Source organism: Camelus bactrianus, chromosome 2 (genome assembly GCF_048773025.1).
Source record: "Camelus bactrianus isolate YW-2024 breed Bactrian camel chromosome 2, ASM4877302v1, whole genome shotgun sequence".
Classification (NCBI taxonomy): domain Eukaryota; kingdom Metazoa; phylum Chordata; class Mammalia; order Artiodactyla; family Camelidae; genus Camelus; species Camelus bactrianus.
The window spans coordinates 87865246-87878915 of NC_133540.1; the positions used below are offsets into that span (position 1 = coordinate 87865246).

Sequence of the window (13670 nt, forward strand, 5' to 3'; positions counted from 1 at the left end):
GCAGGCTTGACAGCACAAGGAAAAATGTTTTTGTTTAATTTGGGAGTTTCACTAATTCCTTCTTAACCTTCAGGGTAATTCAGGTATCAGTCCTTTCTGAAGCTACCCATGACTCCCCCCACCCCCAAACTCCCTAGAAACCTAAATTCTAGGGTCATCTATTTTTGTATCAACCTGTCATCATACTGACCACACTGTATTAGAATAATCTATTTAACCATTTATGCCTTTCCACTACAGACTCCAAGACCCCAAGAGGTAGGCATTGTATCATAATCCTTTTTATTCCCTAAGTTCTAGCACCGACGACTGTACATGGAAGGCCTTCAAAATCTTACCTGTGGTAAAGAGCCTAATTAGTTTCTCTCTGCCTTACCTTCCCTGCAATTATAGCTCTCAAACTTCCTCTACCAACATGTATTTCTCCCTATTTAAATTTCTCTAGTGGCACCCGAAGTGCCTACCAGAAATAAGTAACCTATTTAGCTTGGTATTAAGAAGGCTCTCCACAATTTGACCCAACTTTCTTTTCCAGCCTGATTTCCTAGCATATCCCAATTTGTGCTCTACATTCCTGCCAAACAGGCCTGCTCTCTACTCTGCACAAATCTTGCCTTTCTTACTTTACCCTTGCACATCCTGTTTCTACCTGTTGAAATTGTATTACCTGTTCCTTCCAGGTCTGGGTAACTGCCACCACCTCCAGGAAGCCTCTCTTGACTATTTAACTATCAGGGATCACTTTCCAGTCTTATGTATTCTATAGGTATTTTGGGACATTTCTTAACCAATTCTAATTTATACCTATAAAACCTAGCACACAGCATGACTGTCTGCAATACCACAGAGAAAACGAAGGAAAATAACATGCTCTGCAAGAACATACATGGTGAAAAAACTACTTTATCTCTAAATATACTCAGTACTTGTAACCCAGGAAAGTATCAGTGGAAAAAGATGAAAGGCTAGTGTTAGTTATCATATAGTCCAAATATGAAAATGTCTGGAACTGGCAGAAACTATACATGAAAATGACCATTTCTAGTATCTTCTATCTTGTTCACTGATTTTTTCCCCTAGTTTGAAAGGCACTAGGTAACACTCTATGGGTAAGATACTATTAATCAGTGTGTATGTATACATACACACACACACACACACACACACACACACACACACACACACACACACACATATACATATATAATTCTTTTCTTCTCGTAAAGGAAAGAAGAATTACATAATACTTAAGATGGCCCCCAACTATTAAGCTTCCGACTGTAGGCTAGTGCTTCTCATGTCCCAGAGATGTGGAACAAGCTAAGTCATGCTAAACACAGTGGAACAGAGCACCCTGGAGAGAGATGGGTCCTCAAAGTTCTTTAAGGCAACTGGTACCCTAGTCAAGTATTGGGGCTTCTTCAAAAAGCCAACAAAAGAAGGGTAACAGAAATGAAAGACAGAAATTGAGAAGTGAAAAGAAGGCTACAATGTAAAAACTATTTCTAAAAAGTAAGTAAGTACCTAATTTAATGAACTGTTCTTTAACAAATGAATGATACTCAGTGGCCTAGCAAAGTAAAAGTACCACAAATACTCTAACGTCTTGGTCACTGGGCACAGTACTGTAGCAGAGTCCTGAAAAAAGACATGTATTGCAAGTGAAAGGAAGACTATTTATGTCAATATAATCTTTCTCTGTGAAGGTAATAAGTAAACAGGGAGTTATATTTTAGAGGTGAAAACCGGCAGAAAATGGGGCTAGAAAGACATCGCAGATTATTCAAACCAATCATCTAATGAACTCTACTTCCACCCAAGTTAAGCTCTTTGTCCAAAACAATGCATCAAATAAATTCTTTCTAATCTACTACAACCTAAATTTGTTCTTAAAAAAAACAAAAAATGGCCCTCGTTGAGATACAGTGGAGGAAACAAAATAAGCCAAGTATACTGGGATTACTACAACTTTAGACACCAGACAAATCCTCTAATGAAACAATTATAAAAAGATTTAAAATGAACTTGATCTAATTGCAGAGTGTTGAGAACATTTATTGTTATTTTTCATGACTACCTCCCCAAATTCAAATATAGTAACCATTTTAAAGTATCCCTTGCTAGAAAAACAAAAACAAGTATAATTTAGCTTACCAAGGAGTTGAGGTAAATAGTACGGAAAGTTTACAAAGCAAACATCCAAATAGGTTACTGATGGGAAAGGGGATCAGAATAGCACGATGTAATTGGTTCAGATGGACCCATCAGGTTCAGGACAGCATAAAGCATTGAAAATACCTAGTGCAGTAAGTAGACTGACTTTAGGCACCTTCAAGAACTAGAAGACCCCAAAGGGGAGGGCCTGCTTCTTTAACTCTGTACTCTGATGTTAAACTACATCACAGCAGGAAATACCTACTTTGACTAGTGCCTGGCTAGGACTAGGAAGACCATCACACTAATCCAGGTAGAGTTAACATCCAGAGATAATCGAGTGGGCCACATCACTCAGAAAAGAACATGAGTATAGCCATAGAAGAAAAAGAGGGTTAGCCATCCTAACATGGTGACCAATGGGCAGCACAAGAGATGCGGGTGTTGGGGAGGGAAGCAACGGGGGAGTGGGACTAGGAGGGACAGAGGAAGCTTGCCTTTCAAACCAGGGAACACTCACTGTACTCTGAAGTTCAGAGGGAACATAAAGCTGGTGGTAGCTGTCTATGATGGATCATTAGCAGTACCCTCAAACCAGGACCCTAGGAAACAGGTCAGGAGTGATTCTGGCATGATCTCACCAATCTGATGCAAGAATTTCCTATGCTAGAAACAGAAATCCAGGAGAATTAGCTGGTATTACTATCGCTTTGTCACAGGTCTAATTACAAAGATATTAGACCTGGTGTTCCTACCTAAACTCAGGTGAACTTAGCAAAGACAACTGAGTTTTGAAGAATCAGGAGCCACACAGATTTGGGCTATAGGGTTTCAGAGAATTGCTACTACCAAGTCACAAACTGTCTAAAGTTTTGACCTTACTTGTTTTTAACTATCTTCCTCATTATAACCTGACTACTAACTTCATGGAGAGACTCTTTTTTTTTTTTAAAGAATCACTGTACGTCCAGTGCCTAGATAAAAGATTTCTCAATAAATGTTTGTGGAATAGAACTATATACCTATACAAGAGAACAGAACAGTGGTTTTCAAACTATGTCCAAACAGCTTATGAAAGGGAAGGAGCCACGTTGAGTAGGACTGCATCTGATAGGCCTCTGTCCCAAACAAACTGATTGCAAAGTAATACTTTACTACTTAGTATTCTGGGATTGTGTACGTACAAGATTTTTGAGGGGACAAGGGAAGGGTTCCAGTTCTAAAGGAACCTCTGAAAACCACTGGGCTAGAATCTTTAAGGTTTGTGTCATATGGAAAAAGCACTGGGTTGTTTTTTGTTTTTTTTTTAAGTCTTCTTTACTATTAAGTTCTGTGTGTCTCTGAGAAAAGTCCCAAGTTTCCTGGACTGAAGCTATAATAAAGGAGATGAATAATGTGATTTTTAAGATTCCTTCAAATTCCAAGTTTATAATACTCCTTCAGTAAAGGGAGAAACAAGTTTCAGTGAACATTTTCCTCTAGCACGAGAAGACTTATGAAGAATAAGCAGATTCTCCAGTGTCAAAGCTGCAGAATATAATGCTATTTATAAAATTCTTATTATTTATGCATCAAAGTCTGTCCTTTCTCTGTGATAGCAACCTTTCATATAGCAAATTTTCTCTGTAGTAGCTTGGAAATAGGCACAGACGCCAAGTCAGGGAGGCATTTAGAGATATGTCATTTGTTCCAATAAAAAATGAAAAATATAAGAGGCAGAGGTTGTATTAATGCCCCTTCCCTCATTTCCATAGTCTAATGTAAATGATTAATATTCACTTCATCCTCCAACGTTCTAGGTAGGCAAAGAAAATTTTCTGTGCCACGCTTATGTGGTGCTTTATGTTAGCTTCTAAAAATTCTCACTAAGTAGAAACTCTCTCTCTCCTAGGACTTACTTTCATTATAGTATTTATTTCAATGGAAAGAAACACTTCTTAATTATTTTAATCTAAGATATGCTATTAAAAGAACGTATCTCCCTTGTAGAGGAGAATCAGCCTGTATTAACCAACATCATGTGTCCCAGGGATGCAGACAAGCTAAGCCATGTTAAGAACAGTGGAGCAAAACACATATGAGGGATGGGGCTCTAGTTGATATACTGTTCTGACCATCATCATTCTTTTATGAAAAGCCTCTCAGTCCCCCTCTGCTCACAAACCAGGGCCTGAAATTTTCAGAGCTGAGGTTGCACTGAAGTATACCTTTAATATCTGCTAACTTTTATAGCTCACATCTATAAGATCATCAATTATAACTATCTTACAAAACACTAAATTCAAGTATTATTCTCCTGTTTTTCTTTTAAGTTTTACTAGCTCAACAACACTAGCTCTTAGCCAAAATTAGTTCTTTTTATGTTACAAAATGTTTTTCAGCTCAGAATTTAAGTCTCTTAATAACATTCAATAAAAGAAACCGAGTAACTGCCAAATGAGAATAAGTAGGGACCTATAAAGGGAAAAGTATGTTCATAAGTCTTTTATGGACTCAGTTGGCAGGGAAGGTATGGTTTGCAGCAGACCTAAACTTCTAAGTTCTATTTGGTGACATGAATAGAACCAATGAGGATTCTCTCAAAGTAGTGCTAACATACAGCACCATTACTAACTTCTCATTTGAATGAGAATTTTCTCCACTAAATGCTTAAATTTTATACAGATGGTTGATAAAAATTTAACTGACCTATAAGACTTTATATCAATTTGCAGATATGTTATGAACCAACCTTATGCAAGAATGGAAACCACCAGGACTTCAGAAAGTCCTGAAACTTCAGAAAAACAGTTTCTATATGCTAAATACTTCCCTCTCTAGCCAACAATAAAATACTTGTTTGTCTAAAAAGCAACTTCTTGCAATTTATGTTTTTGATGTATCTTTTACAAAATGAGTAAAGTATAGAAGTACTATAGTGAAATCTAAAAATACAGCTAGGAAGGTTCTTCATACAAAATGAATGGAGAATATATTATCCAGAGTCTTATTAATTTTTCAAGACTAAGATTTTTAAGTAATCTAGAAGAGGTGAAAAGAATGAAGAGTATTTTCTTAGTATTTTATCTAAGCTTTTAAAAGAAAAAAAGGCATTTATCCCATAAATTTAAAGTGTGTATTATGCTCTTATCTACTCTTACAAATGGGCTGCCATTAAAAGATTAAAATGTCTCTTACTTTTATAACCATCTGTTTATCCTATGTATCCCAGTAAGATAAAAAACTAGAAATGAACACTATTTAATTAGACTGACACCTACCTGTGCTTTCTGAAGCAGTTCAATTGTAAGAGGAAGCCAATCAGGAATGAGTTTCTCCATTTCCAAACTAATCATGGCCAGAGCAAGCATGGATCCTTTGAATTGCAGAAGTTGGTTGCAGGCCATACAGTGAAGTAGTTGCTTGGTAAGGACAGCCAAATGTTGAGATGGGCTCAGTTTGGGCAGACTAAAAAGTAACTGAGGCCTAGTTGACACTGCAATGGCATGGAACTAAAAAAATTAAAAATTAAAAAATTTTAAAAATCACAAGAGCATCATTCTAGTTTTACTTAAATGTCTAGGTAAGCTATGTACAGAAACTGATGTAACCTCCTAAAGTACTACTCAATTACTATTTGCAATTTTTGCTTCAGTGATTTGACATATATCATAGTTTCTAATTTTTCCTTGGCTAAGTACAATAATTTTCTTTTCCTTAAAAATCAGAATACATGAGTGGGCAATCTACTTTTCAAGTTACTGAAATAGGACTACATAGTCAAATAGGAAATTAAAAGACTTCAGGTATATTTACAATGTGAAGAAAATCCAATGGTGTGGCTGTATGAAGATCCCAATTCAACTTATCCAGAATAATTCTCTCCATCCTCAGAATTTCGGATGAAGAACATCCACAGAAACTATCTCTTGCCAACACCTTCAGTCCTGGAATTCTCTATCCAAAGAAAAGGGGAATAAGGCAGGGAGAATAGGACAGAAAAAAATAAACTCATTTTTTCAGTTTTTGTTTTGGTAAACAGAAAGCAAGTTAATAAATGGACAAAAATTTCAAAAGAGACACGACTAATCTTTAATGCAAAATATTTACCTCGTCCTCCTCAACAGTCTTGGCAGCTAGGAAAAAACAGCTGATTGCAATACAACTCAAGTATTTTGGGTGGGCCTAAAATGGGGAACAGGGAAAAAGCAACTTCAGTGATTCTGCAAAAAGATAAGACAGTTTATTTTTTTTAAACTAGATATGCAGATGAGAGAAGTATGCACACAATTGTATGGAATTCAATTAATCTGATTCCTACTCAATGCTTTCTAAGATCAAAGCCAACGTTTAACTTCACAACCCTAGCCATATTATACTCTATGCAAACTAAGACTATTTCATTGCTGGAAGTTCAACAGCAGAGGAGCTTGATTTTAGAAGAACTCTTTAATTTAATAAAATTCCCCAAATTAAAAATGTATTTATATGTGTATTTTTTAAGCTAGTTTTATTCTCTTTATCTGCCGTATCAGTACAATTAATAAATGGCATTAGAGGAATTAAAAAGACAGGACTATAACAAGAGGGCTATTAATATATTCCAAATGCTTTAAAAAATTACAGGATGCTAGCAGATGAAATATTCTAATTAATTGTTTACCCCAAAAATTATATATTCAAGTTCCATGACAAGAATGAAAGGCTCCTAAATACACCTAGAATCAATTTATGGGTGAAAAAACCTCCTTCCTTGGGTTTGACACCCATGTGCGACTTTAATTTGCCTATTTTCCTTATCTATAATAAAGTAGGTCCACTTTCTACCTTATTGGTAGAATAAAGGTTTGGAACCTAGAATCAGAATACAGTTTTAAATAATTAAAACAATTTAGTCCAATTATATTGAATGATACAGAGGTAAAGCTGTTTCAACATTTATTTTATACTTAAATATTGTATTTCTGTGAAATTGGGGAAGGCTTCTGATGACCAGAGTACAGCCTTGATTAATTATTTAATAAACATGCCAACCAATAACGACTGCCTTAGTATAACTGGCATACTATCTAGGTATCTTTCAATTGCCTGCCTGTATGAGAAATAAAAGCTAGTTCAATACTATCAATATTTTAAAATAATCATTAATATTAATCAGAATATTGTGGTTTAGAAAGCACTCCCATAAGTACCACGTGTTATATCTTCTTTTATAGGTGAGAAAACAGAAGTGAAGTCAGATCCTGTTGTTAAGACAGTTTTCCAGGCTCCCTTATTTCCCTGTGTATACAACATATCAAAACCATATCCCTGAGGTAATCAGAGTCCATTACAAAGAAAGAAGTCCAACAGTTAACAACTTTGGGTAGGCAATACAGCCCCTAAATCAAGGACACCAATACTAAATTTAGTGCTAAAAAGACTCCCAACAGCAAATATGTCTGTTTTAAACAAACAGTAGTTCTCAATCCCATATGTACATCAGAATCATCTATGTAGTTTTTGTTTCTTTAAATACAGATATCCAGATCTCACCTGGATTCAGATCCAGGAGGTCTGGGATAGGGCTCAGGGTCTACACTTTTAAAGAATTTCATAGCACCTTCTTCCGCACAGCTGGGATTGAGGCTCCACTCACTGTGCAGCACTTCTATGGTCTGCTTTAAGCACCTTTAAACTATGAATACATTTTAGATGAATTGTTTCAATGTAGATTAACCATCTCTAAGTAAGAGTATCTGATGCTAGTAACTAACAGAAGGCCCATTAAGTAAGAAATATGAAAAAAAATGAGATTTCACTTGGCAAAATTCTCTAATTGTTTCAGAAACTTCCACAAATCTGTTTAAAATGCTTAATAATGCCAGTAAAAATCTTTTCTATGATAAAAGCTACAAGTCCATCAAAATTTTTAAAGAATATAAAACTCAAGAAAGGACACTAACTTTAAATGCATCTTCTGTGAAAGGGAGTCTAGATATAGTAGGGGAATGGGGAGAAGGGAGGGAGGACTTGATGCAGAGATAAATATAGGCATCTCAGATAACCCAGACTTCAGGCAATTAATATCATTATAAAATTAGTATCATTATAATTAAAGTTTCAAGTCCCTCAAGAGTAGAAGTTTGAAACAAAAAGGTAACTGAGTGGCCAGCCAAAGTCCTCCACTCCATAATTCTATGGCTTCTATTTTTTTAGACCTAATAACAAAGAATACAGTACACTCAGCACTGAACTCATAGTTCCTGCAGCTTACATATTCCTAGGCATACAAATGACAACTGAATTGCTTTTCTACCTTTTCATGCCTTGCCATTAAATAAATTCTGACTTCCTGCTTTAAATCTGTTGAAGGCCTACTATGACAGATTTCGCATAATATAACCAATGATATATACCAACAGGGACAACATAAAATTTATTCGTAATGCTGCCATTTAACAAAAATATACCAGTTATTTATAACAGTTCAATTCATCCTGTGCTCCAAATGTATGCCTCTACAAAGAATTTATATATTAAGAAAGCTACACAAAAGGGATTCAAAAAATAAGTAGTGACAGAGAAAAATATGCAATAGGCTTATACTTTTCTAATCTGATTCACTATTCACAACTAGTATCCAATGTGTTAAAAAGATGACAACTCTTTCATTTAAAAAAAAAAAGACTGAACATTCTGCCAATGCTACAGGGTTTGTATTAAAATCAAGAGATCAAAAATTTCATAGGTTAAGTTATGAATACTTGTAGCCAAAAGAAAATTACAGAATATAATTAGATACATTTCAAAAACTTAAAGCAGAAGCAGAAGACATGTCTTCTTATAAGTATATACATATATATTTAAGTATAGATATATTATAAGTATATATACACTTGTAAGTATATCATCTCCAGGAAGGTTTTCCACTCCCTTCCACTTTGTAGAATGTTTTACTAATAGCCTCTGGTGTAACATATAAGTCCTCAAACAAGAAGTTGTATGTAATTGTATTCTACAATATTTACCTTTACAGTAGCTAAGAACCTGTCCAAAAGACTACTAGCCAGTGCAAATGTTTCTGGGTAAAGATTGAATTGGTACTTGAGTTTGGCCAGCCACTGAATCACTTCATCTCTCTGGGATGGAGAAACATTCTATAAGGAAACAAAAAACAAAAATAAAAGAGAACAAGTAAACAAGGATATGAGAGAACAAATATCATCAAGGATATGTTTCCAATTCTTGCTTATAAAAGGTTAGCAAATGCTATGGAATATGTATTTATATGTTAAAAAAATGTTTTTAAGTTTACTCAAAATCTATCAAACTTGAGATAAATGAAGATAAAATTTTATGAACTAGTTACAGCATTTAATATCAACATCCAATATGTCATCTCACCATGTATCTATACTTTATTTAAACTGGGGTTTTCAGGGAATAATATTTATTTATTTATTTATTTATTTATTTATTTATTTATTTATTTATTTATTTAGGTAGGTAGGTAGGTAGGTAGGTAGGTAGGTAGGTAGGTAGGTAGGTAGGTGGAGGTAGGGGGAGTAAATCAGATTTATTTATTTATTAATTCTTAGAGGAGGTACTGGGGACTGGACCCAGGACCTCATGCATCCTAAGCATGTGCTCTACCACTTGAGCTATACCCTCCCCCTTTAAAGTTTAGCTAACACTATTATCAACTATAGTAATTTTGGAATTAAGTTTCCCCAATTCTTGAGAATAAGAAAATATAGTGAACTTTTTTCTAAGGCAGCAAACAGCCATTAAACTATCTTTAGAAATACAAACAGGCTATGGTAACAAAATGCTAGCCTATTAAAAACAAAACTAAAGTCAACAGGAATGAATGAAAGATACCAGGGAAAATGGACAAATTACATATTTAAAAATGATGAAAGAATACTGAAGGGGAAATTAACCTGAACTAACTTACCACTGGAGAGATTACTACACAAACACTGAACATTATTGGTGTTTTAATCTTCCTATATATTATTTTTAACTACTGAGTATAGGCTTAATTTTCAAAAGATACACACTTCAAAGCAATAATGAATGATTTAGATACCTTTACTCCTGAGTTTTGCAGGTACCATAAAAAAACAAAACAAAACCAACCTAGTAATATTTAATCTACCACTAATATACAAAACAGATCCATGTAAGTACTCTTCTGCCAGGTAAAGACAACAAGTACAGAAATGACTCTATGATTAGTGGAAAAGACTATTTTCAATATGAGGGTTCCAGACAAGTAAAGGCTTAATCTATGTACTGCAGACTTTATCATCATAACCATTTTTGATGGAAATCTCTTAAAAATATATTACTTACCTCATTTCTCAGAAAGTATAGAGATCACAGCTTAAACCTCTTCCCTGATCACTCAGGGTCAACTTTATGAAATTAATTTCTATATCACAGAGAGATGCAGTAAGAACTATTAAACCATGAAGGGTTGTACATCTTTGGCAATACATTGCCTTAAACAGGTATTTCAGTTGGAATTTCTTCTCTCCTTCGTCTTGGCTTCCTTTAGTGTTGTGAGAAATACATGACTTGGTGCTCATTATTACCTCTGCCATTGCATTGACTAGTTTCCCTTATTTTATTCCAGCTTCTCTTTCTTTCAATTTTCAGCTTTGGCACAGGAAAGTAAAGTGTTTCTCTGTGTTGGTCAAATCAACTAATCACACATCTAATTTTTACATTTAACTCTAAACTCAGTTATAACTGGTATTTTAGAAGGTTAAGTGCCATATATTCACCTGCTGGTGAATTCCTTTCTTAAAAAAAAAAAAAGATTGACCCTAGAATACCGCATAAGAAATACTGACAAGAAAATTAGATAAAGATGGTTTATAACCTCTTATATTTACATATTACCACCAAGCTGGTGTTAAGACTATGAACAGTAATGTGAAAAATCTGACAATCAAGACATTTAATTCAATTCATATTAATAAATATTAAGTGTTGAACATATGATAGGTCATGGGAATGCAATGATGAATGAAACACTCCCTGTTTAAACTTCAAAACTTAAAAGTCTCATGGTGAGGCAAATAATAAGAAAATGTCAATAAAATATGGTAAGCATTAAAATAGAGTTATGCACAGGGCACTAGGGGAGCACACAGGAAGGGTACCTGGCCCAGTGCGGGAGGAGAGTAAAACGTTCTTAGAGGAGACAGCAAGTAACTTGTATCTTAAGAGTTAAAAAGTGAGGGAAGGGGGTGATCATTTGTAAGACAAGGAAAAGAAACAAGTATTTAAAGCCTGTGAACTTTACTCTGAAGGATAAGAATGATGTCAACCTGGAGGCAGGAACTTGTTAAGCTCCTCAGACTTGCAAATAAAAATCCAAGTGGATGGAAAAGACTGCTAGAAACAGATGCTCTGGAGAATCAGTGATACAATTCAATGAATCAAAAAGAAACAAAATAGTTCATGGGACTGAAGCTAAGGGCTCGACAGGTTTTGAGTGTATAGATTAGGAGCAGAATGTATGTCTTGCAGAGACTATTAACCAACTTGACAGAGGAAACTAGTGTTAAGCTATTAAAGCCAGGAGTTAAGATTCTCTCTTTCACAAAAGCAGTCTGCAAAAGCGGGCAAAATACTACCTGAAGTTATGGCTTCTCCAGAGGTGAGAGGAAGCAGAAACAGCCCTATAGCTAGACCCTGGGTCAGAAAGCTCTTAACATGGTCACTGGTTCTACAGTATTCTATTTTCCACAGAGCCCTGAGGTGCTCTTTAAGAGCTGGACTAGGGGCCACTAAAGGTCCCTGGGGACCAAAAGTGAAGGCAGTCACAAAACTTTTAGATGGAAGTTAAGCATTCAAGAGAAACTAAATTTCTACCAAGATGAGCTTCTATCTAAAAATGCCAAAACAAATTTAAAAAGTAATGTTAAGGCAGCCATCCAAACAATTCAATGACAAGGAAATAAAATTCACAGAGAGAGAGGCAGACAGTGATACCACCTGAGGAAACTGGGGAGGCTTTTAGGGAGGTGGAAGAACAATGATCTAGAACAGCAATGAGGAATAAGAACACTGTTTATTCTCCGTTCAGGTCAGAGATATAGGAGAAAAAAATACCCTTAGATGATAGATTACATAAAGTGACTATTTGGTGTTTGACATTAAACAAATAGCCAACATGTAACTGTAAGAAGTCCCACAAAAGATGGACATAATGTGCTATAAGTATAGGTATAACACAAGGGAACAGTTATACAGAGATTTCCATATCATAGTTATAACTAAATGACACAACTTATGTAAAGCACACAGAATGTGAAAGCACTTAAATATTAGTTTTGTCCTTTCTCACCTTTAAATATACTTGATGCTTTAAGATGCCAGAAAAAACAAATTTACAAAATATTACATATATAAATAATTCTTTTAAACCGATTATAATACAATTAGATATGAAAGAGATCATGACAGTATCTTTGACTTTAACATACCTTATATTAAAAAATTTCAGAACAGGGCCAAGAAAACATTCTTGCATGGCTAGTACTATCATCACTAGCCAAAACTAACAATAACCAAAAAACCCCACAAAAAAATTACAGTTTGACTCACTCTTAAGTGATACTGATTCTAAGATCTCTTTTTTCAAGTCAGTTAAAACATGTACTCAACAGTGATATCATCAGAATAGCTTTAAAAAATAAAGCTCCATGCCTAAGTAATCCCATTTGAGGGAGGAAAGGAGGGAGGAAAGCAGGCAGGCAGTACCCCAGATAGTATTTCCTGATCAAGGGATCTGTTTTCTCTTATGTGGATTGCTCAAACAGCATTAAAAGAGTTCAGTAAATTGGTTGAATGACTAATCCCAAAGAGAATTTATAATGGTTTGATTCAACATGGCAAAACACAGGGCTTTATATTCCACATGCTGCTATTCTAATCATTAAACACAAATCCTCCCCAGCTTTAAACTCTGTAAGGTTTACCATTACCTAAATATTAAGCATAATCCCTCAGGCATGGCATACAAATCCCTCTATGACCTGCCTCTCCAGCCTCACTCACCTTCCATCACTTCCTGCTTAAAATTCATACTATAAGAGGGAGTACTTGTATTTATGGCTTTTCCTTGTTCCTGCCATGCTATTTCACATCACTGCTCCTTTGCTAATACTGTTCCCTCTGGTTGGAACATACTCCTCTCTCTTTTACCTCTTATTTACCCTTTAAGAGCTATTTCAATGGTCACTCCCCACTAGACACTTTTCCTGGTAATTCAAGTTGGGCTAAGTACCTTCCTGTGCTCCCACAGCATCTCTTGTCACTCTTCAAAAAATTACCTTTCTGCTTTTGGCTATGACTGAGTAGGTAGCAGCAAACCTACACTCTAGCTGAGAACAACTAGAAAAGCTATTAACAACAGAAAGGTATCAGAACTTCTAAGACAACTGGGCCTTGAGGAGCCAAGATTCCAGAGAGCAGGTAGTAATAGTAAGAGATGAGTCAACATTCTGCATTAACTATCCTTTTCGGGCATTTGCCCA

At 35.3% G+C, this 13670-nt stretch overlaps 1 protein-coding gene across 2 annotated transcripts in view; it reads right to left on the reverse strand.

Moving 5' to 3' along the window:
• CCNI (cyclin I) overlaps positions 1-13670 on the reverse strand; it is a 29042-nt gene that overhangs the window by 2117 nt on the left and 13255 nt on the right. For both annotated transcript variants that reach the window (XM_074345764.1, XM_074345757.1), the window contains 4 exons: positions 9144-9272; positions 6244-6318; positions 5950-6090; positions 5415-5645 (listed from right to left, as the gene is read on the reverse strand). In XM_074345764.1, coding sequence (XP_074201865.1) covers positions 5415-5645; positions 5950-6090; positions 6244-6318; positions 9144-9272 — 576 coding nt within the window. The remainder of the gene's footprint in view (positions 1-5414; positions 5646-5949; positions 6091-6243; positions 6319-9143; positions 9273-13670) is intronic.